At 50.7% G+C, this 26,891-nt stretch overlaps 2 protein-coding genes across 4 annotated transcripts; both read left to right on the top strand.

Moving 5' to 3' along the window:
- The first annotated feature begins 10,273 nt into the window (after nt 1–10,273).
- LOC123185711 (O-glucosyltransferase rumi) lies at nt 10,274–13,653 on the top strand. Its single transcript, XM_044597542.1, has 5 exons — nt 10,274–10,545; nt 11,217–11,674; nt 11,774–12,103; nt 12,210–12,414; nt 12,524–13,653. The coding sequence occupies exons 1-5, from the start codon at nt 10,417–10,419 to the stop codon at nt 12,857–12,859; spliced, it is 1,458 nt and encodes a 485-aa protein (XP_044453477.1). The 5' UTR covers nt 10,274–10,416; the 3' UTR covers nt 12,860–13,653.
- A 2,166-nt stretch (nt 13,654–15,819) lies between these two features.
- Nucleotides 15,820–21,759, top strand: LOC123189782 (O-glucosyltransferase rumi homolog). 3 transcript variants are annotated; one of them, XM_044602271.1, is made up of 6 exons: nt 15,827–16,142; nt 18,676–19,361; nt 19,822–20,014; nt 20,336–20,400; nt 20,613–20,712; nt 21,142–21,759. In XM_044602271.1, the coding sequence occupies exons 1-6, from the start codon at nt 15,981–15,983 to the stop codon at nt 21,490–21,492; spliced, it is 1,557 nt and encodes a 518-aa protein (XP_044458206.1). In that variant the 5' UTR covers nt 15,827–15,980; the 3' UTR covers nt 21,493–21,759. The 3 variants fall into 3 exon arrangements, with proteins under 3 accessions (XP_044458207.1, XP_044458206.1, XP_044458205.1); XM_044602270.1 differs by having other exon boundaries at nt 15,831–16,142; nt 20,502–20,712; XM_044602272.1 differs by lacking the exons at nt 20,613–20,712; nt 21,142–21,759 and adding an exon at nt 20,502–20,542 and having other exon boundaries at nt 15,820–16,142; nt 20,336–20,411.
- Nucleotides 21,760–26,891: the final 5,132 nt, after the last annotated feature.

Raw genomic sequence — 26,891 nt, 5'->3', positions numbered from 1 at the left:
GCGCAACTCAAGAAAATGTTCCTGAGGTGCCTGCACCGACTAGAGAGGAAGTTAATGATAATGATCAAGATACTTCTGATCAAGCTCCTACTGAAATTCGAAGGTCCACAAGGACACGTTCTGCACCAGAGTGGTACGGCAACCCTGTCTTGGAAATCATGTTGTTAGACAATGGTGAACCTTCGAACTATGAAGAAGCGATGGCGGGCCCGGATTCCAACAAATGGCTAGAAGCCATGAAATCCGAGATAGGATCCATGTATGAAAACGAAGTATGGATTTTGACTGACTTGCCCGTTGAACGGTGAGCCATAGAAAATAAATGGATCTTTAAGAAGAAGATAGACGCAGATGGTAATGTGACCATCTATAAAGCTCGTCTTGTCGCTAAGGGTTATCGACAAGTTCAAGGGGTTGACTATGATGAGACTTTCTCACCAGTAGCGATGCTAAAGTCCGTCCGAATCATGTTAGCAATTGCCGCATTCTATGATTATGAGATATGGCAAATGGACGTCAAAACAGCATTCCTTAATGGTTTCCTTAAGGAAGAATTGTATATGATGCAGCCGGAAGGTTTTGTCGATCCTAAGAATGCTGACAAGGTATGCAAGCTCCAACGCTCGATTTATGGGCTGGTGCAAGCATCTCGGAGTTGGAACATTCGCTTTGATGAGATGATCAAAGCGTTTGGGTTTACGCAGACTTATGGAGAAGCCTGCGTTTACAAGAAAGTGAGTGGGAGCTCTGTAGCATTTCTCATATTATATGTAGATGACATACTTTTGATGGGAAATGATATAGAACTCTTGGACAGCATCAAGGCCTACTTGAATAAGAGTTTTTCAATGAAGGACCTTGGTGAAGCTGCTTATATATTAGGCATCAAGATCTATAGAGATAGATCAAGACGCCTCATAGGTCTTTCACAAAGCACATACCTTGATAAGATATTGAAGAAGTTCAATATGGATCAATCTAAGAAGGGGTTCTTGCCTGTGTTACAAGGTATGAAATTGAGCTCAGCTCAATGTCCGACCACGGCAGAAGATATAGAAGAGATGAGTGTCATCCCCTATGCCTCAGCCATAGGTTCTATTATGTATGCCATGCTGTGTACCAGACCTGATGTAAACCTTGCCGTAAGTTTGGTAGGAAGGTACCAAAGTAATCCCAGCAAGGAACACTGGACAGCGGTCAAGAATATCCTGAAGTACCTGAAAAGGACTAAGGAAATGTTTCTCGTTTATGGAGGTGACGAAGAGCTCGTCGTAAAGGGTTACGTCGACGCTAGCTTCGACACAGATCTGGATGACTCTAAGTCACAGACTGGATACGTGTATATTTTGAATGGTGGGGCAGTAAGCTGGTGCAGTTGCAAGCAGAGCGTCATGGCGGGATCTACATGTGAAGCGGAGTACATGGCAGCCTCGGAGGCAGCGCATGAAGCAATTTGGGTGAAGGAGTTCATCACCGACCTAGGAGTCATACCCAATGCGTCGGGGCCGATCAAGCTCTTTTGTGACAACACTGGAGCTGTTGCACTTGCCAAGGAGCCCAGGTTTCACAAGAAGACAAGGCACATCAAGCGTCGCTTTAACTCCATTCGTGAAAATGTTCAAGATGGAGACATAGAGATTTGTAAAGTACATACGGACCTGAATGTAGCAGATCCGTTGACTAAACCTCTCCCTAGGGCAAAACATGAGCAACACCAGAATTCCATGGGTGTTCGATTCATAACAATGTAACTAGATTATTGACTCTAGTGCAAGTGGGAGACTGTTGGAAATATGCCCTAGAGGCAACAATAAAAGTATTATTATTATATTTCTTTGTTCATGATAATTGTCTTTATTCATGCTATAACTGTATTATCCGGAAATCGTAATACACGTGTGAATACATAGACCATAATATGTCCCTAGTAAGCCTCTAGTTGACTAGCTCGTTGATCAACAGATAGTCATGGTTTCCTGGCTATGGACATTGGATGTCATTGATAACGGGATCACATCATTAGGAGAATGATGTGATGGACAAGACCCAATCCTAAGCATAGCGCAAGATCATGTAGTTCGTTTGCTAGAGCTTTTCCAATGTCAAGTATCTTTTCCTTTGACCATGAGATTGTGTAACTCCCGGATATCGTAGGAGTGCTTTGGGTGTACCAAACGTCACAACGTAACTGGGTGACTATAAAGGTGCACTACAGGTATCTCCGAAAGTGTCTGTTGGGTTGACACGGATCGAGACTGGGATTTGTCACTCCGTATGACGGAGAGGTATCACTGGGCCCACTCGGTAATGCGTCATCATAATGAGCTCAAAGTGACCAAGTGTCTGGTCACGGGATCATGCATTATGGTACGAGTAAAGTGACTTGCCGGTAACGAGATTGAACGAGGTATTGGGATACCGACGATCGAATCTCGGGCAAGTAACATACCGATTGACAAAAGGAATTGCATACGGGGTTGCTTGAATCCTCGACATCGTGGTTCATCCGATGAGATCATCGTGGAGTATGTGGGAGCCAACATGGGTATCCAGATCCCGTTGTTGGTTATTGACCGGAGAGTCGTCTCGGTCATGTCTACATATCTCCCGAACCCGTAGGGTCTACACACTTAAGGTTCGGTGACGCTAGGGTTGTAGGGATATGTATATGCAGTAACCCAAATGTTGTTCGGAGTCCCGGATGAGATCCCGGACGTCACGAGGAGTTCCGGAATGGTCCGGAGGTAAATAATTATATATAGGAAGTGCTATTTCGGCCATCGGGACAAGTTTCGGGGTTATCGGTATTGTACCGGGACCACCGGAAGGGTCCCGGGGGTCCACTGGGTGGGTCCACCTGCCCCGGGGGCCACATGGGCTGTAGGGGTTGCGCCTTGGCCTACATGGGCCAAGGGAACCAGCCCCAAGGGGCCCATGCGCCTAGGGTTTCCAAAGGGGAAGAGTCCCACAAGTGGAAGGCACCCCTAGGTGCCTTGGGGGGGAGGGAAACCTCCCTTGGCTGCCGCCCCCCCCCCCTAGGAGATTGGATCTCCTAGAGCCGGCGCCCCCCCCCCTAGGCCCTCCTATATATAGTGGGGAAAGGAGGGCTTTTCATCCACGCCTTTGGTTGCCTCCTTCTCCCTCTCCAACACCTCCTCCTCCTCCATAGCGCTTGGCGAAGCCCTGACGGAGTACTGCAGCTCCATCACCACCACGCCGTCGTGCTGCTGCTGGAGCCATCTTCCTCAACCTCTCCTTCCCTCTTGCTGGATCAAGAAGAAGGAGACGTTACGCTGACCGTACGTGTGTTGAACGCGGAGGTGCCGTCCGTTCGGTGCTAGGATCTCCGGTGATTTGGATCACGTCGTGTTCGACTACCTCATCCCCGTTCTTTGAACGCTTCCGCTCGCGATCTACAAAGGTATGTAGATGCATCCGATCACTCGTTGCTAGATGAACTCATAGATGGATCTTGGTGAAACCGTAGGAAAATTTTTGTTTTCTGCAACGTTCCCCAACATCTCTGTCTCTCTCTGTTTCTATGTTCCAGATTCTGCCCTTTCACCGTTTCTTAAATTCCCAGAGATCCGTAACTCTGATTGGGCTGAATTTTGGACACGATTTTTATCCGGATATTAGCTTTATTGCGGCAAAAGAAGGGCACCAACCGCCTTGCGTGGTAGCCACGAGCGTTAGGGGCGCGCCCCCTGCCTCGTGGGCCCCTCGAGCATCGTATTGCGTTGATTTCACTTCCCAAAATTCACATATATTCCAAAAAAAATCTCCGTCAGTTTTTATCCCGTTTGGACTGCGTTTGATATGGATTTTTTGCGAAACAAAAAACATGCAACCAACAGGAACTGGCACTGGGCACTAGATCAATATGTTAGTCCCAAAAATAGTATAAAAAGTTGCCAAAAGTATATGAAAGTTGTATAATATTGGCATGGAACGATCAAAAATTATAGATACGATGGAGACGTATCAGCGTGCGATTCAGTGGCGCCCGTGGTGCGGCCGAGGTTCCACGACTTCTTCTCCAAGGGTCTCGTGCAGCTGTGGGACTACTGGCCCATGCGCGGCTACCGCGTCAGTACCGGTCCATCAAGCCGGTTGTTGCTCCTTCGGCCATAGTGGATCCCAGCAAGTGTGTTGCTGCTGATTTGAGATTGTTCAAGTCTCTCCTTCATTCTCAGATGGAAGTGTTGCGCTCTGAGATGCATGCCTCCGTGTCTCGTTTGGAGGAGGTGGTCCAGCCCCTTCATGATGTGATGGTTGCTTTGCAGGGGTGGACAACTCTGCTCAGGGATTTTTGGAGCGGATGCAGGTTGTTGTCGGCCGGCTGGGCCACTTGTTAGAGCTCCCTCTTGCGTCGGCTACTATGGTTGATCCTGTTGTTGGCTTCATGGATGAGGCATATGTGGATCTATTTGGTAGCTTCTCGCCTCATGCTGGGTCCAATTCGACGCCCCCTGTGTTGCCGGACTTCGAGGGCGGGGCCTTCGCTAAGGTTGTGTCTCCAGTGCTGAAGATCATGCCCGTGCTACATGTGTTGTGTGGGAAACCTGTCGTATCTCCCGTGTTGCCTGCCTCTAAGGACGCGTCCGTCGCAACGCTTGTGGCCCCGGTGCTGCAGATCATGACTGAGCTTCAACATCTATGTGTGAGACCTGCTTTGTCGTTGTCTATGGGGCATATGGCGGTCATCTCGCTGGAGACCTTGTGTGAGGGACATGATTCACCTCTGCCATTTGAGCAACTGGAGGCGCCAGAGTCCATCGTCTCGAAGATACCTGTGGCTGATGATTTGCGGTGGTCGGTATGTTGGTGCCTGATCCTTCGGAGCTCAACCAGTTGATCGCCTTTGTGGACCATGGAGGTTCCGACGGTGCGGTCACCCAATTGCATGTGACTGTTGGGCAGGTGGAGTCTGTGTGTGACAAAGTTGATGCGATTCTCTTTGAGATAGAGATTCACATCTTACTCAAACGTTTGGAGGCAGTTAGCCTTGGATCCGGCAAGACAATCGTGGAGAAGGCTCTCAGAAACAAAAGTAAGAAGAGTGGCGCCACAGAAAAGGCGTCCGCGGTTGCTTGATGAATGGTCGTCGGTTTTTTAGGTTGTGCTTGGTACTCATTGGGAATTTCTTTCTGATCCAGGAGTGTGAGGGTTGGTGGTCGGTGCGTGTTGGGTATGGTTGTTCGGTTGATCATGGCTTATGGGGTTGCATGCTCTGTGAGTAGTATGCATGCAGTTGGTTTGTATCGGTTTTCGCCGGTTTTCCATTGATTAACTGGGCAATTCTCTTCTTTTTAATTAACCGATGATGCAAATCTTTTGCCTCCGTTTCAAAAAGAAAGAAAGTTCGTCGTGGACTCTGGGGCAACTCACACACATGCAAGGTACGTACTACCTCATTTCGCCAGCCTCCGTCCAGCCCATCGCACCGCCAGAGATTCTGAACCACTGCTCTGTCTCGTCGGTGCTCGCATTGCAGGTACGGGAAATAGTAGGAAATGCGAGTAGGTTCATGCAGGAGGAGATCATAATGGAGCACTTGTATGACTACATGTTCCACCTTCTGAGCGAGTACGCTCCGCTGCTGCGATATAGGCTCACGGTGCCGAACGGGACCGTGGAGGTCACCGTGCAGTCCATGACGCACGAAAGGCGAGCTGCCGTCCCCTTTCGGGCCCGAGGAGCTAGAGGCGCTGCGGAGGAGGAAAGACGTTGCGGTGAGGCAGGTGGAGACGCGGGAGGAGCGGTGACCGACAACTGACGAACAAAGGAGAGAAGAATCAAAGGATGGCGTACATACGTGCGTGTTCTGAGTTTCTAACATGCGCAATGGACCGGCCATAGTGCCATTGGAGTGGTGGGGAGCTTAAGGCGCCGAACAGGAGCTCCCAAACGATACATAGGAGCGCCCGTCATCATCCATGATGCATCCAAGGATGTATAGATGTGGCCTACATGCAGCTCGGCCCAACCAAATTCATGAACCTCAAAGCATCTCTGGGCCTCACTAGGGAGGAGCGGCCGAATCGACCGTTTTTCCACAACCAGGCTCCGGCAAGCCACGCGTAGCTGTGGCTTGCACAACTAGAGGAGACAGAATGTATCGTCACTACTTCCCACACTCCTCTCCTCTCACCACCCAAACCTCCATTTACACAACTCTCTCTCACAATTCATACGGTCTCATCGATGGCCGCCGATGGAACACCTACGCTGCGCCTAATTCTTTCCCCCGTCAGCAGTGCCAATCACGACCATTGGGTCACCTCTGTTACAAGGTGGGGGGCTACAGCCCTAGTGAGTTGCAGAGGGTGTTGCCTGCCTCGACCCCCATCTGCATGAAGCCGCGCTCCGCGTGCATCGGCCACCCATCAGTGGCCGATACCTCCGTTGTGGTGTTGGGTAGTTTGTCTAATGCGAGGGATACTTCGACATCAATGGTGGTGGATGGTTCGATTGACTCAATGAAGTCTTGAAAAGGGCATTTTCCTCATGATTTTCTTTAGCATACCATGGGCATGTTCGATCTGACCATCTACATTCTTGCAAGCTCTCTATATGAATATATATTCACTAATCACAACAGTAAAATTGTATGAATTACAACTCCATGTTCTTATCGATCTTATAGCGTCTTCTAGGACGTTTGGATGGTAGTTTGGACGGCTATACTTTTGTTGGCAGCATGATGAGTTTGGCTTTGTGCATGACCTCATTCTATGACTTCTATTGTCATACCTCAAGCTTATTTGGTCTGTGAAATGAAATATTGATACATTATATATTAGTTCACTTTGAAATTACATTTGCATGACATTTGTGTTTATATTTACATTTCATTATCAATGTGGATTTGTGGTTCAGATGTTGGGTGCTATATATTATAATATTTGAAAACCTGATTTTTGATTTCTAGATTAGACACACGGACTTAACTTGCCCAGGCTTCACAAAAGTTTCGGCTCAGCCACTGCCTATCGCACTAAGAGCAACTCCAAAGGGCCGACCCATTTCGTCCGCCTGCGTCCGTTTGGGTTGGCACGGACAAAAGTGGCGGCCCAACGCGCCGACCCAAACTCAAATCACGTCTGCGTCGCGTCCGCGCTGGCGCATGTGCGGCCCAAATTTGCGTCCCAAATGCGTCGGTGCGGACGCCGAACGGACGCTTCGCGCGCCTTCTCGCTATCCGCCGTGTCCCTACATGGCAGCCGTCCAACTACCCGCTGCCCACGCGGTCAGCTTAATTTATGATGACGGGCCCACGCGTCAGCGACGACGCTCGTCCTTTTTTAAGCCGACCATGCGTCGGGGCCGTCCTCATCCATACTCGCCGTCCACATCTGCCCACCTTTGCTCCCTCGTCGCCGGCAAACCCTAGCCACCACAACCACAGCGAGATGGGCCTCTTTTCCGGCGCCAGCGGCAGCAAGGCCAAGGGCAAGTCCCCCGCCACCCCTTTCCCCTCCGAGTTCCTCCCACCTCTGCCGGCGCCTCGCCGGCAGAGGCAGCGCGTCGACGTGCCAGTGCACCAGGCGGAGTGGCACTGGCAGAACCTCCAGCCTCTGCCGTATCCGGACATGACGCTGCCGCGCGACTGGCATCTGGATCCAGAGAGGATCCCAGTGCCGGCGGCGCCGCGGCCGACTCGTGCTCACGCGGAGGAGGTGTGGCGCCGGCGAGCGCTGCTGACGCCGGAGCAGCGCCTCGACAAGGCCTACGCAACCGACTCGCCCAACTGGGCGAGGTGGTTCGCCTTCGAGCACGAGAAGGCGAGGCGACGGGGCGTGCGCGACGTCGACTGGAGGCCAACGCCACTCGTCGTCCGCGAGGAGGACCAGGCGGCGGAGGACGCCTACCTGGCGGCCCTTGCGGCCGTCTACCGGGAGAGCGAGGAGGACGAGCGGCGCAGAGCGGAGGCGGCGGAGGCAGAAGAGGAGGCCCGCTACGAGGCGGCAATGGCGCAGGCCCTTGCCCTCTCCGCCGCGGGCGACAGTGTGGTATCGCCAGTGGCCCCGCCGTCCCCCATCAAGCCGAAGCCGGAGCCGCAGCCGCAGCCGGAGCCCGAGCCAGAGCCCATCGCGCGCTTCTCCTGGAATGGAGTGGTGCCCGAGTGGGTGTCCGTGCCACCGGTTTGGCTGGGGGCGACGCCGGCGCAGGAGCAGGCGTACCTCGAGATGTGGCGCCAGCGCCGGCTGGCAGAGGAGCGCCGTCGCGGCGAGTACGAGGAGATGCTCGAGCGCGACCTCGAGGAGGAGCAGCGCGAGGCCGAGGAAGAGGAGCGCCAGGCCGCGGCTGCACAGGCGGCCGCACACACCCCCGCCCCGGCACTGCCTGCGCCGGCACAGCCCGACATGGCGGCGCTCTGGAACACGGCATTCGCCTAGGCCGGGCCAGCGCCGACGCTCATCGACCTCACGGACCCCGAGGATGACGACGACGACGCCTAGGGCAGCGCGCCGCCTCGTAGTTTAGGCTATTTTTTTAATGCAAATGTGTGGACGCGTGGACTCTCGCCGGCCTTCGTGACCGGCTTTAATGTTTAATTAATGTTGTTTCTCTTTTTTTTATATGCATGCGTTTATGTTTTTGGCGCCGTCAAAATGGTATCGGCCAACATTGGGCGCAGGCGCCGACCCAGATGCCGAAACGGGCATCCGTGTCCGTCTGACCGACCCAAACAGACAGAAAACGGACGAAATCACCGTCCGTTTAGGTCGGCCCGTTGGAGTTGCTCTAACATGCTAATGCACTATGAGAAAGCTCCATGCGACCCCTACTAGCATTTCTGCACGCCAATAAATGTGAAAACAACCCGTAGCTGGATCACCACCTTCCGTCTAAAAGTTAAGTTTATATCTGGTGCAGCGAGTTGGGTGAAGGGAGCAGAATGGCTAGCCAGTCCACATCACATGATCAAGTGCACTTGCATCATCAGAGCAACTCATTTCCTCCGCCGTCGTCTGTTTGAGTTGGCGCGAACAAAAAAGCCGGCTCAACGCGCCGACTCAAACGGTCGCGCGTCCGCTTTCGTCTACCTGCCGACTTATTCCTGGCCCATTTTTGAGGCTGATTTGCGTCGGCGCAGATACAAGACAGACGTGCGCGCGCTCGTCCTCTTTCCTCATCAGGCCCGCTGGTCGGTGGTATATTGGATTCACACACTCGCCTGCCTGCTACATCGCCGATGCCGCCGGCCATTTTTTCAGACTAAAACGGATACACAGATAGTTCTAGTGTACACAGATAAAAGAAAAAGACCACTACTCGTCGCTTTCTGACTCTGACTCGATAATGTCCTCCTCCGACGTTTGAAGGTAGGCGTCAGCAAGCTGCTCGTCTTCAAAGTCCCAACCCGACGTTTCTTGTAGCTTCAGTTTCAATTGAGCTGCCTGCTTCCGCGAACGCTTGTCCTCCTGATAGGCGGCTCGCTCCTTCCTCCTCGCGTCCCTCTCCGATCTCAATTGCTTATAGAACTGGCGCTCGTCGATGATGTCCTGCGGGTAGCCTCCTCGCCACAGCATCAAGGCTTCCACGTCCTTCTCTGTGATGGCGAGGCGACGCTGCCGCCTCCGATGGACACGACGATCCTCGTCGGTGAAAAGCCGCGGGAGAGGCGCCAGATCCTGCGCCCGCTGGCTCGACACGTTGAAAAAATTCATATCCCAACGAGGCCTCAGGAGGCGCCATGCAGCCGCGTCGTGCGCGCGGGCCGCCTCCTCTGCGGTGCGGAAGGTGCCGAGGATGAGACGTTTCTCGCGAAACCAGATCTCGGCGGAGAAGGCGCCGGAGCGGCGCTCGTGGACTCCGCGAAAATCCGAAGCGCGTAGGCGGCGGATCAACATGGTGGCGCAGAGGCGGCGAGAGTGGGCGGCCGACAGAGTGTGGAGGGAGCGCCTTCTTTTATAGCGAGCGCCGGCCGCGGCGCGCGCGCGAACCTTTCCCGCGCGCTGGAGCGCCAAAACCAGCGCGCGCGAACCTTTCCCGCATGCTCGAGCGTCAAAATCAGGACGATGGCACGATGTTAAACGCGCGCAGTCATGAAAATGAGTCAGCCCGTTGGACACACTGCCGACCCAAAACTAAAAGAGGGCGGACGGCGAGCGGGCGGCTGACCCAAACGGAAAAAGAGCGAACAAAAACGCCGTCCGTTTTGATCGGCCGGCCCGTTGGAGTTGCTCTCACACCCTTGAAACCTTCCTTCTTCCACGCATTTCAACACCCTCGTACGCTCCCACTTCCCAAATATGCCCGCCAAGCTAGCATCACTAAAGACCGGACAGAGTCTAAGTTCATAAAAAAAAGGCAGGAAAAGGAGAAAGAGAGAGATGGCGAGTTCATCGCTTCGGGTGTTCGTTCTACCGAGGAGGGAAGAAGGCATATCAGGCTGAGAGATCAGAGATGCAGCCTCCGGCGAAGGCTGGCCGGCTCACTCGGAGCCTGGTTGTGAACGGCGGCGTGTTCATCTTCATCGCCGCGATTGTCGCCGGCGCTTTCGTCTCCGCCTACTGGATATCTGCCAGCGCCAGAGTAAAGTTTTCTAGCTTCGCACTCTCTCTCTCTCTCTTGTTTGCTGAAATGCTGTGATATAATTACAGATGCATCATGGCTTATCGCAGAATAGTAGTTTGAGTTAATAGTAGTTTGAGTTTGTTGATCATCCGGGTAGGGTCATGGTAGGGTAGGGCAGGACTTCAGAGAGTTGCGACAGTACTTGACACCGGCCGACCGATGCATCAGAAGTTCAGGAACATAGAACAGCACTACCACGGTTGCCGACAAGTCTGCCGGGCAACCGAACCACCAGCCACTGAACATTCGGAAACAATCTCGTTAAGATGGGACTGGATTGCATCATTTGTTACTACTAGATGATGTCCCACACGTTGTTGCGGGAATATTTGCAATATTTCAATAAAATTTTAATTATATGAAATATGAATTCTTGAAACAATAGTTTCTGAAAGTATATAAGAATTAAATGTAAATAGCATAATAAAATGGAATTTTACATGCATGCATGTTGTAGTGAATTTTTAATATGCATAGTTGCATATTGAGGTGGGTCTTTTCTTATGCATGTTGAATGATAAGGTGTCATACTTGCATGTTGAGAGAAATATCTTAGTGGGAGCTAGCTATTTAGATATAGAAGATTAAGTGACCAACATCTTGGTATGAAATTTGTATACAATTTACAGGTTGCTTCGATCATTCCTGCCGGTTGGGGGCCCCTTCCTCCGCAGCAGCCACCTGCTCCGGCGCCGGATGCCGCAGAACCAGCGACGACGGCGTGCCCGGCCTACTTCCGGTGGATCCACGAAGACCTGCGGCCATGGCGAGCCACGGGGATCACGCGCGAGACGTTGGAAGGCGCCCGCCGGTACGGCGCCAAGTTCCGGGTGACGGTGCTCGCGGGGCGCCTCTACGTGGCGCGCTACGGCCGGTGCTTCCAGACGCGGGACGTGTTCACGCAATGGGGCATCCTGCAGCTGCTCCGGCGCTACGCTGGCCGCCTCCCCGACCTCGATCTCATGTTCAACTGCCAGGACCTGCCGGTCGTCAACGCCGGCGACCACGCGCCTCCGCCGCTGTTCCGGTACTGCGGCAGCGAGCCCACGCTGGACATCGCCTTCCCTGACTGGTCCTTCTGGGGCTGGTAAAGTACTAGTACTACTCTGCATGGCATCGCACCAATCATGCCGCGTCTATTGAGGAGTGCTAATTGTTGATCGGTTCTGTTTGAACTTATACGAAGGCCGGAGCTGAACATAAAGCCATGGGAAGCGTTGAGAAGGGAGATTAGTGAGGCGAATGCGGCGTTGGACTGGACGCGCAGGACGCCGTACGCGTACTGGAAGGGGAACCCGACGGTGGGCGCGGCGCGCCGGGAGCTCCTCAAGTGCAACGTCTCCCGCGAGCGTGACTGGAACGCCCGGATCTACGCGCAGGCACGCCACAACTATGCCGCACGTAGTTCAGTGTCAGTAATGCTCATCAGCGCACGCTCTGCATTTTTTCAGGACTGGAGGACGGAGGTACGAGACGGGTTCAGGGCATCGGACTTGGCCAAGCAGTGCACGCACAGGTAACATTGCTCTCGCCCACGCTCGTGGTCGTGCCACGGGCACATTGGCACGCTGGCTGGCGCCTGACGCTGACATTGTTGGCACCGCTGGTGCAACGACGGGCAGGTACAAGATGTACGTGGAAGGGCGCGGGTGGTCGGTGAGCGAGAAGTACATCCTGGCGTGCGACTCCGTGGCGCTCGTGGTGCGGCCGAGGTTCCACGACTTCTTCTCCAGGGGGCTCGTGCCGCTGCGGCACTACTGGCCCGTGCGCGGCCAGTGCCGGTCCATCAAGTTCGCCGTGGACTGGGGCAACTCGCACCCAGGCAAGGTATACGTACTGCTACCTCATTTCGGCAGCCTCCGTCCAGCCCGTCGCACCGCCGGAGATTCTGAACCACTGCTCCCGTCTCGTCGCTCGTCGGTGCTCGCACTTGCAGGCGCGGGTAATAGGAGGAAATGCGAGCCGGTTCGTGCAGGAGGAGCTGACGATGGATAATGTGTACGACTACATGTTCCACCTTCTGAGCGAGTACGCTAGGCTGCTGCGGTACAAGCCCACGGTGCCGGGCGGGGCCGTGGAGGTCACCGTGCAGTCCATGGCGCGCGGAAGGCGAGGGCTGGAGCGGGAGTTCATGGCGGGCACGGCGGTGAACGTCTCGGGCAGCGCGGAACCGTGCGAGCTGCCGTCGCCGTTCGGGTCCGAGGAGCTGGAGTCGCTGCGGAGGAGGAAAGCCGATGCGGCGAGGCAGGTGGAGACGTGGGAGGAGCGGTGACCGACGACTGACGAACGAAGGAGAGAAGAGTCAAAGGATGGCGTACGTACGTGTTCTGAGTTTCTGACGTGCGCATTGGATCGACCATTATGCAGTAGGAGTGGTGGTGGCAGGGAAGCACGATGAAAACGGTAAAAGGGAATTGGAGAGCACGCAGTACGCTAGCGATGTTCCGTGGCGTTAGTGCTGTGCGGCAGGAGTAATGCTAGACTTAGGTAAGATTACGTAAATGTTTACGTAAAAAGGAACGTGGTGAGGCGGGATTGGATGGATAGGGGCAGCAGGGGCCCATCCTGTTAAAATCCTACATCCACCTAACACACTACGAAGACTTACGAAAGCTTCCTAACTAAAACTCTCTGCCCCCCTGATTTTAACGGGGTGGGTCCTTGCTGCTCTTATTTGTCTAGGATATATCTAGATGTGCTATAGTTATTGCACATCTAAGTGACACAATCAAGTATGAAAAGAAAAAAAATTCTTTCACACGAATCTCCGCGTAAGATCAATAACATAGGATTTAGATGTGGAATACTTATAGCACATCTAGATGTGCTTTAGCAAAACTCCATCCAATCCCACCTCACCACGTTCCTTTTTACATAAAACATTTACGTAACCTTACCTAAGTCTAGCATTACTCGTGCGGCAGTACCAAAGTGCGTCCTGAAAGATACCGTTCGGTTGTTGGTATGCTTCACCGGTCAGTCATGGAAGTGATGGAGCGGTTGATCCATGGTATCCGTACTCGTGACTCAATTTGGATTTCTTTTTTACCTCACTTATACTCTCTCTCTGTCCCTAAATAAGTGTCTCAACCTAAATACAACTTTGTATTAAAATTTATATAAAGTTGAGACGTTTATTTTGAGACAGAGGGAGTATTACTTAGCTCTTGATGAATCATCATTCGACCTTTCTACGTCTCATCACCTTCCATAAATTATTCTAGAAAACATAAATTCATTAACTATGATCTCTGCACCAGCTGTAGATATATAATAACAACATTGTATACATAGGCAAAAGACTTGGAGAAAAATAATAGAAAAACAACACACATGATGGCGGATTGTGGAACACAATGCATGTCAAAATTGATTATGAATTTCAGTGATTTCAATAAACACAAAAATATTTACCTTTTGATCAAACTATTTTACTTATTTCAGTTGTACAGATGAATCCCAATTTTCAAATATTTTTTTAGAACTTCAAATAAATGTTTATGTGCTTTGGCCGAAATGTAAACCAAAATCATCGAAATTAACTGAAATTTGGTAGGTGCTGAAATATTTCCGAAACTAAAACTTAAAACCATGCTACCTTGTAACCCTATAAGAGTGCTACCAAGAGATCATACACACACAACAATAATTATATGGCGATGAGGTGTAGAGAATGTTAGCCCATCAAAGCGAGGCCTGCAACCTTTATAGAAGCATCCGACCAAGCGCTCACCACACCACCATCACTGAATGCAGTCGAAGGTCCAACATGGTTCAATTTTTCTTTAACAAAGTGAATGCAGCCTCAAAACTTAGGATCAAAATCAAACCATTCAAAGTCAGATTTAAATACCTCAACAATTATTTAAATTAAGTGGATATTATTATGGTCTAGAGTTTATCCCTCAACCGTGAAAATGGGTAGTCATAACTATTGAACCTAGATGATGTCTCGCGTGTTGCTGTAGAAACCTTGTAACAAATAGTTGCTAAAACAACTAAATCTGATGGAAAGCAAATATAAGCTTAAAAACAGTAAAACATATGAAACCTCTAAAAAAGAAGGATTTTTTGATTTACGGTTAAAAGAACGTTGTTTCTAACAAAAAGAGAAGGATGAACTACATGGATATGTTGCAAACGCCCAACACAAATAACGTCCATAAAGATACAAAATCTAATGAAAAAAGTAACTTATGACTTTTTTTGCGGAAAAAGTAACTTATGACTAACATGCATGAGTTGATGATGTTGCGCTACATGCATAGAGTAACGCAAAAAATTGCTTATGACTTAAATGCATGGTTTGCTCATGTGGCATGTTTGCATAGTTAGAAAAATAGATAGAGGGTTGTAGCTATTTAGGAACAGGGGATTGTTTGCCTCTTGGCACCTACATGCATTAGTTATTCACTCGACAAATCAAAACATATGAAAGATTTCAAAATTCATGAAAGGAAAATTTTGACGTATGACCTATGAATTACTATCGAATGCACTTTGAGTTTTAGAACAATATGAGAGATAAGTTACACATATCACCACAATATTTATCTTTATTTTGTTTTTATAAATCTGGCACGTTTCTACTTACTTAACTCTAACTCGATGCTTTCAGCCGTTTAATTTCTCCCACATTGAAATCTTTATAGGGTTTCGAAAATCAAAACAAGGCCATACCTCCAGCACATCAAGGAAAAAAAGAATCAAGTTATATGTAAACTGATTATATATATATATATATATATATATATATATACATACATATATATATATATATAAGTGTGAAATAATGCCTTTTTTTCTTCTAAAAATCAGATCGCGGGTTAGACAGCCCACAAACGTTTCATTAAGCTGAATGGTGTGTACAACGCCGACCATGCGAGTAGGGACATTTGAACTCAAGCGGGTGGGCAGGTATCAACACCTAGTCACCTACTGACCACCGGATTGAGCCACAGTTCACTTACTTTTCTTTTCTATAGGATACAAAAAATAATCATATTTTTCGGGAAGTATTGCAGATTCTTGTGTGATTGCATGGTTTGTATTTACCACTATAATTACTTTCATAATTTTCAAGAGCTGGTTTCATAAGCTGAATGGTTTTCATTTTCATCTGCTCGTTGTGGAAAGTCGTTGACGTGTTCAACGTAGCTGCTGCGCTAGCCTGTGGAGACGTCATAAATTGTGGGTCGTTGTCTGCCCCTGTGTGCCGCTGGGAGCGTCATAACTTAACAGAAGAGCTCGTGCCTACCGTCAAAGGAAACAGAGCACCCGCTCACTCTCGCCTGCTCTTCAAGCAGCACTGTCTGAATTCTGAAACACCTTGCTGCAGCATATACACCTGACCCAGTGGAGGTCACCGGCGGTTGGCGAAGAGGCCGGCCGCCATGGCGATGGCGGTGGCACCAGCTGGGGCCGTGGAGGGACAGCGGTCCAGCAAGCTCGTCGCGGCGCTGTCGAGAACGAGCGCGACCTTCCTCTTCTTCTCCGTGGTCGCCGTCGGAGCGGTCGCCGTATCCACTCGCTGGATCACCACCAACACCACCACTGTGAGTTGATACTTGAACCCGTATGATTCTTGGGTAGATTTTCCGTCTCGTGTTGCCATGCTGAAAGACTCTGCATGCGTGATCGGCAGCAGCAGCCCAGCTTCTTGATGCAAACGAATAGAGTTTCCCTTCCCTTCTCAAAGAATCGAGTACTTTGGTTGACTTGAGGGACGCCGCCGACCGTCGTCTACCCCTACCAAGGACTACGGCGGCGATAGCCGCTCAGGCATGAATGCAACTTTGAGGTCTGGGGTTTTACTCGACGTTGTGAGTGTCGACACGTACGGTGCTTCCGTCCATCGCAGCCCGTTAGCCGCCGGCATGGACCACGGCGTTGAAAGCCGGTAGGTATGCCGTATTAGTTTTTTCCTTTCTCGTGTCCGCTTTGTGCTGTGCCCTTCACGTCACGGTGCGTGCCCATGGACGCACTACGCACTACGCACAGCACCACGCTACGGGCGCAAGCAGCAGCCCCCCTCGGTGAGTGTAACCCGGAGGGTCGGCTGCGAGGTCGTCCTCCTCCCTGCCGTGCCCTCCTCCTCCTTTCTTTTTTCGGGAGAAAGAAAAACTGAAAACGAAGGCGCCAAAGGAAAAGCGGTATTTTGACAAGATCGCGAGCGTTCACGCAGAAAGGGTAGAGAAAGACAAGAAGAAGAAAGGAGGAGGGGTCACGACTCACGGGAGAGTGCACGGGTGGTTGGAGCTTTGGAGGTCGGCCGCAGATGCCTTCTTTAGCGAATGTTTCCATTCGATGCTGGAATAAAGAGGAAGACGACGATTGGTCTCTGACTTGTGAGATTCGGTTTCGTCCAGAAAAAAAAAAGGGAATGTCCACGGAATTGGCCATGGCTGCCGCCGCCCTCCGCTGGCACTGCCCATGCGGCCATGCCTCTGCCGAGCCTGCCTCCTGTCGCGAGGCCAAGCTCGGCCACTTGCAAAGAAAAGTGGAGGTATTGTAACAAGACCACGATCCACGGTCCATGTAGAATAGAAATAGAGTGGAGGTATTGTAGTCTGTTCCTTCGTTTTTAAATATACATGTACATAGATCTTCTCCACTTTTTATATAAAAAAAACAGAGTTGATGATGATGATGTGCCTGCCATCCTGCAATACAGGCCGCCCGATTTATATCTGACGGGTAGGAAGGAAACTATGGCAATTTTGTAAAAAGATACCCACACCCCTCTCCACATTTACAAATAAGGCCTTTTCTCGTTCATTATTTTCTCTCACAAGATAAACTACTCATACAAATGCATCTTAATGTTTCATGCAACGCACGGGCATCTTGCTAGTATGTATATTACATTAGTGTAAATAATCAAACATGTTGCTGCACTCTACACAAAAGAAAAACAATGGACTTTTATAGTGAATAGCACATCGGCTGGAAATACAATAGCTTTTTTAGCTCAGACCAAAATATATTTCATTATGAAGAAAAAACCGAAAATGCATGCAGAAAAGAGAATTAAAAAAGTCCTCCCACGGGTTGCGCCCAACATGCGACACATGACAGTGATTGGGTGCAACAAGTGGCGCGCTCTTAGGTCACCCAAAATGCACGTTGGGTTCTCATCGAAATGGTACCCCTTAATTAGTTGCTCCCGTGTTAAGAGGAAAAAAAATCAGTTGCTCCCACAAAAAAACGCTCTCCGTATTATATCATAATATGTCCTCATCCTATACCACGCATATGAACGTATTTTTAAATTCAAAAATAAATAAATAAATAAATGTATTTTTAGGTAGTTATGTATGTTGTTGCTCATCAGAAAAAGAAGTAAGGTTTGACGGTAGTGTTGAAATGTTGGGGCATGTTCCCATTTGTATCCTATTCGCCTTCATGTTTGGTGACGATGACCACAGATTGTTGAAGTTTTCAAGCTGCTTCATTTCGTGATAATGTTTTCTATTTTCATGCAACCAAGAAAGTAGCAGCCTCCCTAAAAAAAGTTGTCGCTAAGAACCATCCAATCGTGCAAGTATGAAATGATGGCAAACTCCTGATTGATTAGATATTAACGCCTAATTAGTAATAATTATTTCTCATTTTCAAAGTCATTTTCTATTTATTTTCCCCCGCATAAAAAGCCATTTTCATTTTATTTCAAAATATCGAAAAGGGTAGAGTACACTGGAAGCCTGGGCTTCCAACCTACCTCCTCCGTCCGGTGAAAATGTATATTTGGCTTTAAAATTTGTTCAAAAAAATATAAATCTATCTTCCTAATGCACATTAAAGTAAAAAAAATGCTTTACTCTCCTCACACGATAATCAAGACCAATAACATTCTACACATGATCTTTTTAATATTTACATGCACTTAAGTCATTGTACGTAGGATAATTAAAGAGAAGAGAGATGATGGCTTTGCAACTTCCCAATGTCTTTTTTACTTCATTTCATAATTTATCTTAAAATTTCTATATGTACATTTTTCAAGGGACGGAGGGAGTTTTTTTTTTTTTTAGAAAAACCAAGAAGCCTCGTCAGTCGTTGCAATGAACGTCTCGTTCGTTTTTGCAGTTGCAGGCAAGCTTCCCCACCACCGCGGCCATTCCCGCCGCCGCCGCCGCCGTTCTCCACCCCAAAACACAGCACCCCAACCCATCACCGCAGTCGCCCTCCAGACAACCGCGACCACCACCCGCCGCCTACTCCATCTCTTGCCCCGTCCCTTCCCTCCGTCTCAACATCTCCCACGCCGCCAAAGCGAGCAAATCTTCCCAAACCCTGGCCCTCGCGCTCTCCTCCCCGTCCTCCTGCCGCTCCTCCCCCGACCCCCCACCGGCCACCGCAACCGCCGCCGGCTCATCCTCCAACTCCTCGTGCCCGCCCTACTTCCGCTTCATCCACGAGGACCTCCGCCCATGGCGCGCGGCGGGGGGCGTCACCCGCGCCATGCTCGCGCGCGCCCGCGCCACCGCCAGCTTCCGCCTCGTCGTCCTGGGCGGCCGGGCCTTCGTGCAGCGGTTCCGCCCGGCGTTTCAGACGCGCGACCTCTTCACCATCTGGGGGATTCTCCAGCTGCTCCGTCGCTACCCCGGCCGCGTCCCCGACCTCGACCTCATGTTCGACTGCGTCGACTGGCCCGTCGTCCGCACGCACCTCTACCGCGGTGAGCACGCCCCCTTCATGCCGCCGCTCTTCCGGTACTGCGGGGATGACAGGACGCTCGACATCGTCTTCCCAGATTGGTCATTCTGGGGCTGGTAATTATGCTTGCTCGCCTTCTTCATTCTCACTTTATAACTGTCTAGAATACTCCTTCGGTTCATGCCTAAATTTGGCATGCTTCATCACTGATAATTGAGAAGATAACATGTAAATTGTCTGTCTATCTATGTGATTATAACTGATTAAATTTTGTCTGAAATTTTTCAATAAAGATAGTAATGAACAACTGAGTATCAGAACTTTGATGACAGTGAAGTTGTTTACTGATGTGTTTGCCTATGACCTTTTGATTCACGAGTGGTAATTTTGGAAATGCATTATTACTGCTGTGATAAGCATTATTCACTCATTTATCCACGCGCTGGTAAACTACTGTTAGCAAACACTTTCGAGTATTGCTAATAGTTCAAATGTCTTCCAAAACTTAAAAGTCGGGCCCTGCATACTCAGTTGTGCACATAAACTCTCACTATAATACCTCTTCATGGATGCCAGGCCGGAGATCAACATAAAACCATGGGATGCCCTGCATAAAGATTTGAAGGATGGTAATAGTAAGGTAAGATGGTTCAGTAGAGAACCTTATGCTTACTGGAAAGGGAATGCAGCAGTTGCGACATCACGGCAGGAATTGGTTAAGTGTAATGTCTCCAGCACGCAAGACTGGAATGCAAGGATTTACACTCAGGTAACTCACATGTTAATGGTGTCACTCATGTAGTTATCGAACCTTGAAGAAAGTACATCAGCTCATTTCCCCCCTTTTCACGTGGACCTACATAGTTTAATTTGGCATACTTAAAACACATGGTTTAACTTGGCATATTCAAAACAATCAAACTCTGCTTGTTGTTTTTCTTTTTTGGAAAAGAAAAAGTTTATTTATCTCATTGTCAGTGCATCGATAGGATGCACACAGCCATGCGGATGCTGACTTGTGCAAATATCTTTGCTTTTGGTGGTGAATGTAAACATCACTTATGGTTTCACTTTGTTGTTTGTGTTGTAGGACTGGTTCAAAGAGAGCAAGGAAGGGTATAAGACCTCGGATTTGGGCAGTCAGTGCACTCACAGGTTTACTTTATGTTCGTGTTAGTTGTCCGATGATAAAAAAACAAGGATTTACAGGTTATTTTGTGTGTGGCTAAATTCCTAACACTGTGAACATTCAACAGGTACAAGATCTATATAGAAGGATCAGCATGGTCTATCAGTCAGAAATATATTCTAGCATGTGATTCCATGACATTGTTGGTCACACCAAAATACTATGATTTCTTTTCAAGGTCTCTTATGCCGCTTCAGCATTATTGGCCAGTTCGGGATAACAATAAATGCGCCTCAATACAATATGCTGTTAACTGGGGCAACTCTCACAAGCAATTGGTACTTTCCATCTATCAGAATTCAAATATGCATGTGATTACGTTTTTCAGTGCTAAACATTATTGATGCAAATGATCATCATGGATTTATTTCTTACCTTCTGTTAAAAGTAAATAGCATCAAGATTAGGTGTGATATAAACTGTGAACCATAACCAAAACATGAAATGAAAGAAAGCATTGATGTGTTGATGTTTGAGCACCTCAGTTAAGCCCTGGTAACTTGAAATTTTCATCCAAACTTCTGTTGTGTTCTTCAATTTAATTTGACCAAGCTGAATACGTGTTTGGTGTTTAAGGATACATTTAGAGTTTGCCGTATAGTATTTGAATTCCTTAAGAGCTGACTGTTATTGAACCTGCATATTGAGAATTTTAACCATGTTGTTTATTAGTCTATTACATTCTTCTTGACAAATCTGCTCCATAGGCACAGCGCATAGGAAAGGAAGCAAGCAATTTCGTTGAACAAGAGGTTAATATGGACCATGTGTATGATTACATGCTTCACCTGTTAAGGGAATATGCCAAGCTTCTAAGTTTCAAGCCAACTAAGCCACCTGAAGCTGTTGAGGTCTGCCCTGACTCTTTGGTCTGCCAAGCTGAAGGCACTGAGAGGAAGTTTCTTATGGAATCCATGGTGAAGTCTGCCCATGATTCAGGTCCATGTGATCTTCCCCCACCTTTCAGCCGCCGGGAGCTCACAATGCTAAAACGGAGGAAAGAAAATTCGATCAGGCAGGTTGAAATGTGGGAGCGGAGAGCTTCGATAACTAGATGACATACTTTGGGAACTGGGTTTGCTAATGTGGCGCCGGCCAAAACAAGTACTCTGCTATTGAGGGCGCACAAAGATGAGGCTGAGGAAGCACGGTGCGCTCGGACGCTGCTCCACGCGTCTTTCGGCGCCCAGCATTAGAATTTAGAAGTTCGGCCTTCCTTTCAGACTTCTGTCTTCAAGTTCAAGGTTGGAGATAGCTTCACACGTACATTTTAAAATACGATATGAGTTGCTGATATTTTTCATGAAAGGTCCAATTTGCGGTTATTAAATTGTGTTGTGCTGAATTTATGTTTAAGCTGTTGCAGAAATGTCGGTCTCCTGTTGTGCAGTTTTTTTTTACACTGCCAGTACAGCAGAAGGTAAACTTTTTCGCTGACTTATTATGAAACCATCACGTGTCCAGAAGTTAAAATATAACAAAATGATTTAACTGGATAACACTGCATGCACTTTTTTAACTGGACTAGGTGAATGCCCGTGCGTTGCACGGGGCACAAATATTCTAGTTGCTCATTACTACTCATGTCAGAACATACATCTTTAAGTTCTAATGCACTTCAAGATTACATTTTCAACCTTTCTAGCGCCAAATCAGTTTTCTTCTTATTATTGTTCTTCCTCCCAGCGTCTCTGCCTACAGATTCATGCTCGCCACCTCCATCGATACGGCTTGTTCTTTGAGTCACAAATATCATCATCAAAATAAATCAAAAGGCCCATTATACCCAACATGTAAGGAAAATGGATATTTGGGTTTGTCTAAATATCACATATATATTACGGAGAAGTTCATCAGCTAAGCATCTGTGATTACATGTCTATCTAGTTCCTGTAGAGAGAAGGAATTGTGTTGCTGGCTTGCCGCTTTGTGTAGCTTGCAAATGATTCAAGGAAAATTGGAGAGGATCAGATTGGGAGAAGGAACCGTGTTTCTGGCTTGCCGCTGCTAGCTGCGTCCGCTTGCGCTCCATGGAACTGGAATGTCAAGCCGAATTGTGGCATGACTATATGCCCCCCACCCCCACCCCTTCCCCAACATTTACCTTGTTTGAGCTGCTCCACCACCTCCATAGCATGCATGTAACCAACACCCTTTGATCTTCCGGCAGGTCTGGTACTGTTTGTACTACTTCTTTAGCATCCATGTGGATGTAGTCCTAGATCTAGACTTCTTCATAGTTTCTTGACTTCCTTGCATCTTATGAACGGGGGCTCTCCTTATCTAATCTTTTGCAGCACACACACATCGTGTCACAATATACCTGTACGCTTCAGGGAGAGTCTCAAAGGAAAACAATTATGGGTTAGCCTCCATAAGAATTGCTGCACTTGTTTTTTTTTACATGGTATCTCCCAATTTCTTTTCTCAGCGATGTCTGTTACCGAGTTATCACTTGTTGCAGGGGATAGTGACATGGGTAGGCGATCTGCAAAGGGCGAGATTGCTCGGAAATTCACATAGCATCAGCAGCACGTACTCCCAAGTGAAAATAAGCTGGACGTTCATCAGGTAGAGGTTGATGCAGCTGATGTCGTCACCATCGACGCCGTACCATAGTACCTTCTTGCCGTATCGTGAGTTGCCACACCCTACCTCAACGACCTACAGGCTGCAGCACAACAAGAAACATATATGTTCAGAAATCAGGAGTCCATCACGAGATTGACCTCAAGAATGGGGGAAGAGGCAGGGGAGCATGAACTGGGACAGAGAAGGAGAAGAATGGGGCGTGGCCGGCTGCCACATCGACTCCATGTCCTAGTGACGATACCAGCCCGGCGGCGGGAGCCTAGGGAAGACATGAACTCTCTCCCACCCTCTCCTCGACGCTGCAAAATAGCTCCGGGCGGCATCGGTGAATCCTTGGGTGTCACGCAACATTGACGGAGAGCGCGCGTCCTCCTGTCGTTCGCCAGATCGGGGAGCTTGTGGCGGCGGCCAGATCACAGGCGGGATAAGGCAGGGGAATCAATTGGCGTCGGTTTTGTAGTAGTGGTTTCTATGGAAAATTGGGATAAGGCAGGGAAATCAATTGGCGTCGGTTCTTTAGGAGTGGTTTCCATGGAAAACCAACGTGGGGAGCACGTGAAGAAAAATCAATAGCTCGGGTGCGGGAAGGCTTAACGAAACTAACGACGTAAGAGGGGAGAGGGAACCTTACAGTTCTTTTAGGTAGTATAGAGAAGAGATAGAGATAGAGGTAACTGTAGATTTTTTCCACGCACTCGAATCTCCGCCCAGGCAGAGCTGTTTCGGATACTATTTCTACTCCGATTCCAGGTCGTACCGTATCCAGACAGATTTCAGTGTCGACGCAGACGGTCTATTTAGTCGCAGCAAGCTCGACTATTCGTGGCGCCGGTGGAGGTAGTTCACACATGATAGCTAGGAGCGGGAGGGATCGATTTCTGCGCCGCCGCCGCAGCTGCCAGCCGCAGGCGGTCCACGGTGATGACCGGATCAGCGCCCTATCCGACGACCTCCTCCTCGACATCCTGGGCCGCCTCGACACCCGCACGGTTCTCGCCACCGGGATGCTCTCCAAGCGCTGGGCCGGCCTCCCCCGCGAGCACCCCGTCCTCGACTTCCGCGTCGGGGACATACTCCCGCCGCGCTACCAAAGATGGCTCCTCCTCCATCGGGACCCCGAGGTCACCGGTTTCCACCACAATTCCGGCGCGGCAAAGGTGGAGAAGGCCATGCGCCACATCAGGAGGTACGAGCGCCGCGCCATGCGCGCCTTGGCCAGCTCCGCCGAGCGCCTCTCGGACGCGGCGGCCGGCCGGAGGGTCAGCAGGCTGACGCTCGAGTTCTTCTCGACCCACAACACCGGCTGCATCAACCGGCTCATCTCCACGGCCATCGATGCTTGGGAGGTCCGCGACGTCGTGGCCGTCGCCAAGCCGGTCTACTCGCAACGCCGGAAGTTCCACGCCTTCCCCAGCCAGGGCATCTGCGGGCACCCTCACGCGTCACGCCTGCGAAGCCTCAAGCTTGCTGGCTGCGCGCTCCCGCCGCTCCGCGGGCACGGCGCGCTCACCGTGCTCGTCCTGCAGGACACGCCCATGTCGACGCCCGTGTCGGCGACTCGGCGTACGAGGGCGTCTTCACCTCGTGCCCGCAGCTGCAGGTGCTCCACCTCATCTCCTGCTACACCGCTGACATACGAGGGCAGATCACCGTGGACGCCCCCGGGTCGGACCTGACGGAGCTCGTCGTCGACCGCTGCGTCGGGTTCATAGGGATATGCCTGCGGGCTCTTCCCAGGCTCGAGCGCCTGGCCTCCCTGGGCACGAGAGTGAGCTTCGAGGCCGCCTCGTGCCCCTGCCTCAGGCAATGCAACCTCGCCCTGTGAAGGGGCGTCACGGAGGCAACGGCTCGCCGCTACTTTGTGCCACGCACGAAGCTGGAGCTTGCCTCGTTTGTGGGTGCATCCCGGACGTAACGGGCATGATCGTTCGGTTCACTGGACCTGACAGATGGATCGTGCCGTCCGTTTCCTCGCCGGCGCTGTCCCTGCTACCTAACCTCCGGCGGCTGCTGGTCGCCGACGTGCCTCGGTGCTGGGACGTCTCGTGGCCGCGCCTCCTCCTTGAGACGGTGCCTTCCCTCGAGACCCTCCATGTCCACGTTGCCCCGCCGCCTTGCAAAGAGGAAGAGGAGCCCAGCGGCGATGAGATATCGTGGCGGCCCGCCATGCGTGGGCACCGGCACCTCAAGGAGTTTGTGATGACTGGTTTTGAAGGGACGGAGAGGCAGGTTTACCTCGTCAGGCTTGTCATGGGAGTGTGCAGCACGGCGTTGCGCCATGTCGCCATGCTCAAGAAGGGGCTTGTTCGGGACAAGGACCACTGGGACTGGGAGATGGCGACGCAGCAGCAGCACTCACAGTCACAGTGGACCGACGAGGAGAAGGACAAGACGCTTAAACAGATCATGAATGGGGTTCCTTCTTACTCAACCGCTTCTCCGGTTATAGTTTTTGGATGATTTGTTGTAAATTTTTTCATCCATAACGTGAAAGTGTGCATTTGTCCAGTTAATTTGTAGGCCTCCGGTTTTTTTTTGGTCGATGTGATTTATAAGGTGCTGTTGTACTCAAATTCTAATGTGCTTGGAGGGTGGAAGACACCGTCGAGCTTGCGAAATGAAAAACTAGCGGTACCGGCTTCTACCGAGTAGGTGGATGCCGTTGGATGTTTATGAGATTCACACAGCTCTGTACTGTAGTCAATGTAGATTCTACGCTCCATTATGTATCGGTACACCTTAGAGCATCTCCAGCCGCGCCCCAGAAAGGCCTCCTCAGGCTTTTTTCGCGCTGACGCCGAAAAAACGGTCCAGTCACGTCCCAAGAGCTCGATTTTCGTCGGCCTGAGCCGAAATCAGTGCCGGCGGATCCAGCCCGAACCCGGCGCGCTGGGAGGCGCCGGACGAATTGTTTTTGATGCGAAAGAGCCGTGGGCCCTCCTTGCCAGCGACTCGTCTCTCTTCTAGCCGCTTCGTCGTCCTCATCGCTTCGTTTCCCGCGGCGAATCAATGCCAAAGCTGCCGCGCGCTGCCGCGCCAGTCAGCCTACTTCATTGATGCCTCACGGACGGCACAGTGAAGACCGGACGACGCGCGTCTCTCGCTCGCCACGCGTGCACACGGCGGCCACACGTACGCGATGCGCCCCCATTTATATAAGCCGACCCCAGCGCACATGGCCAGCTGGCTAGGGCGGCCGGGTCACTTGTAGGTCCCCGTGAAGTTGCGGATGAAGGCTTCCTCGAAGTCCACCCACTTGTTGATGCTGCCCATCGGCAGGCTGTTAAACCACGTGCCGGGCCGACCCTTGGAGCATGAGCGGTGCGTAGCGCACGGCGAGACGACGATTGGCACCGGTGATGCCGATGTCCGTGGTGTAGTCGGTGAGCCAGTCTTCTGGCTTCACCGTCCCGTTGTACTTGGGGGTGTCGCGGGGGAGCATGAATCCTTTGGGGAAGGGCTCCTCCCGGATGCGGGGGCCGAAACACGCCGGCCCGATAGCGCCGCTCTCCTCCATCTCTAGGGAGTGAGCGAGCCGATCGAGGCAGTGGCGAGCGTCGGCGTCGTCGATGGCGTGCGGGCCGAGTCGACTTGCGGCCAGGCCACGGGGGGAGGGGGGTGGGTCGGTTGGAGCCAGACGTCGGCCATGCTGGCCGGGTCCGCGCAGGATCTCTAGGATAGGCTCGTCGCCCAGTCCATCGGCGGCCGTAGCGGCCGGGTCGCGCCGAGTCCGGGCTCGGCCGGAGTGCGCCTCGCCGGGTGGCGACGAAGCGGTGTGCAGTAGTTCGCCGGACCCGCCAAGGCGGGCGGAGCCAGATCCCTCCAGCTTGGCGAGATGGTTGAGACGGTCCTACTGGGTGTTGAC

Source organism: Triticum aestivum, chromosome 2A (genome assembly GCF_018294505.1).
Source record: "Triticum aestivum cultivar Chinese Spring chromosome 2A, IWGSC CS RefSeq v2.1, whole genome shotgun sequence".
NCBI classification, from domain to species: Eukaryota; Viridiplantae; Streptophyta; class Magnoliopsida; order Poales; family Poaceae; genus Triticum; species Triticum aestivum.
The sequence above is the reverse complement of the archived record's forward strand: the minus strand, read 5'-3'. Positions and strand labels throughout refer to the sequence as shown.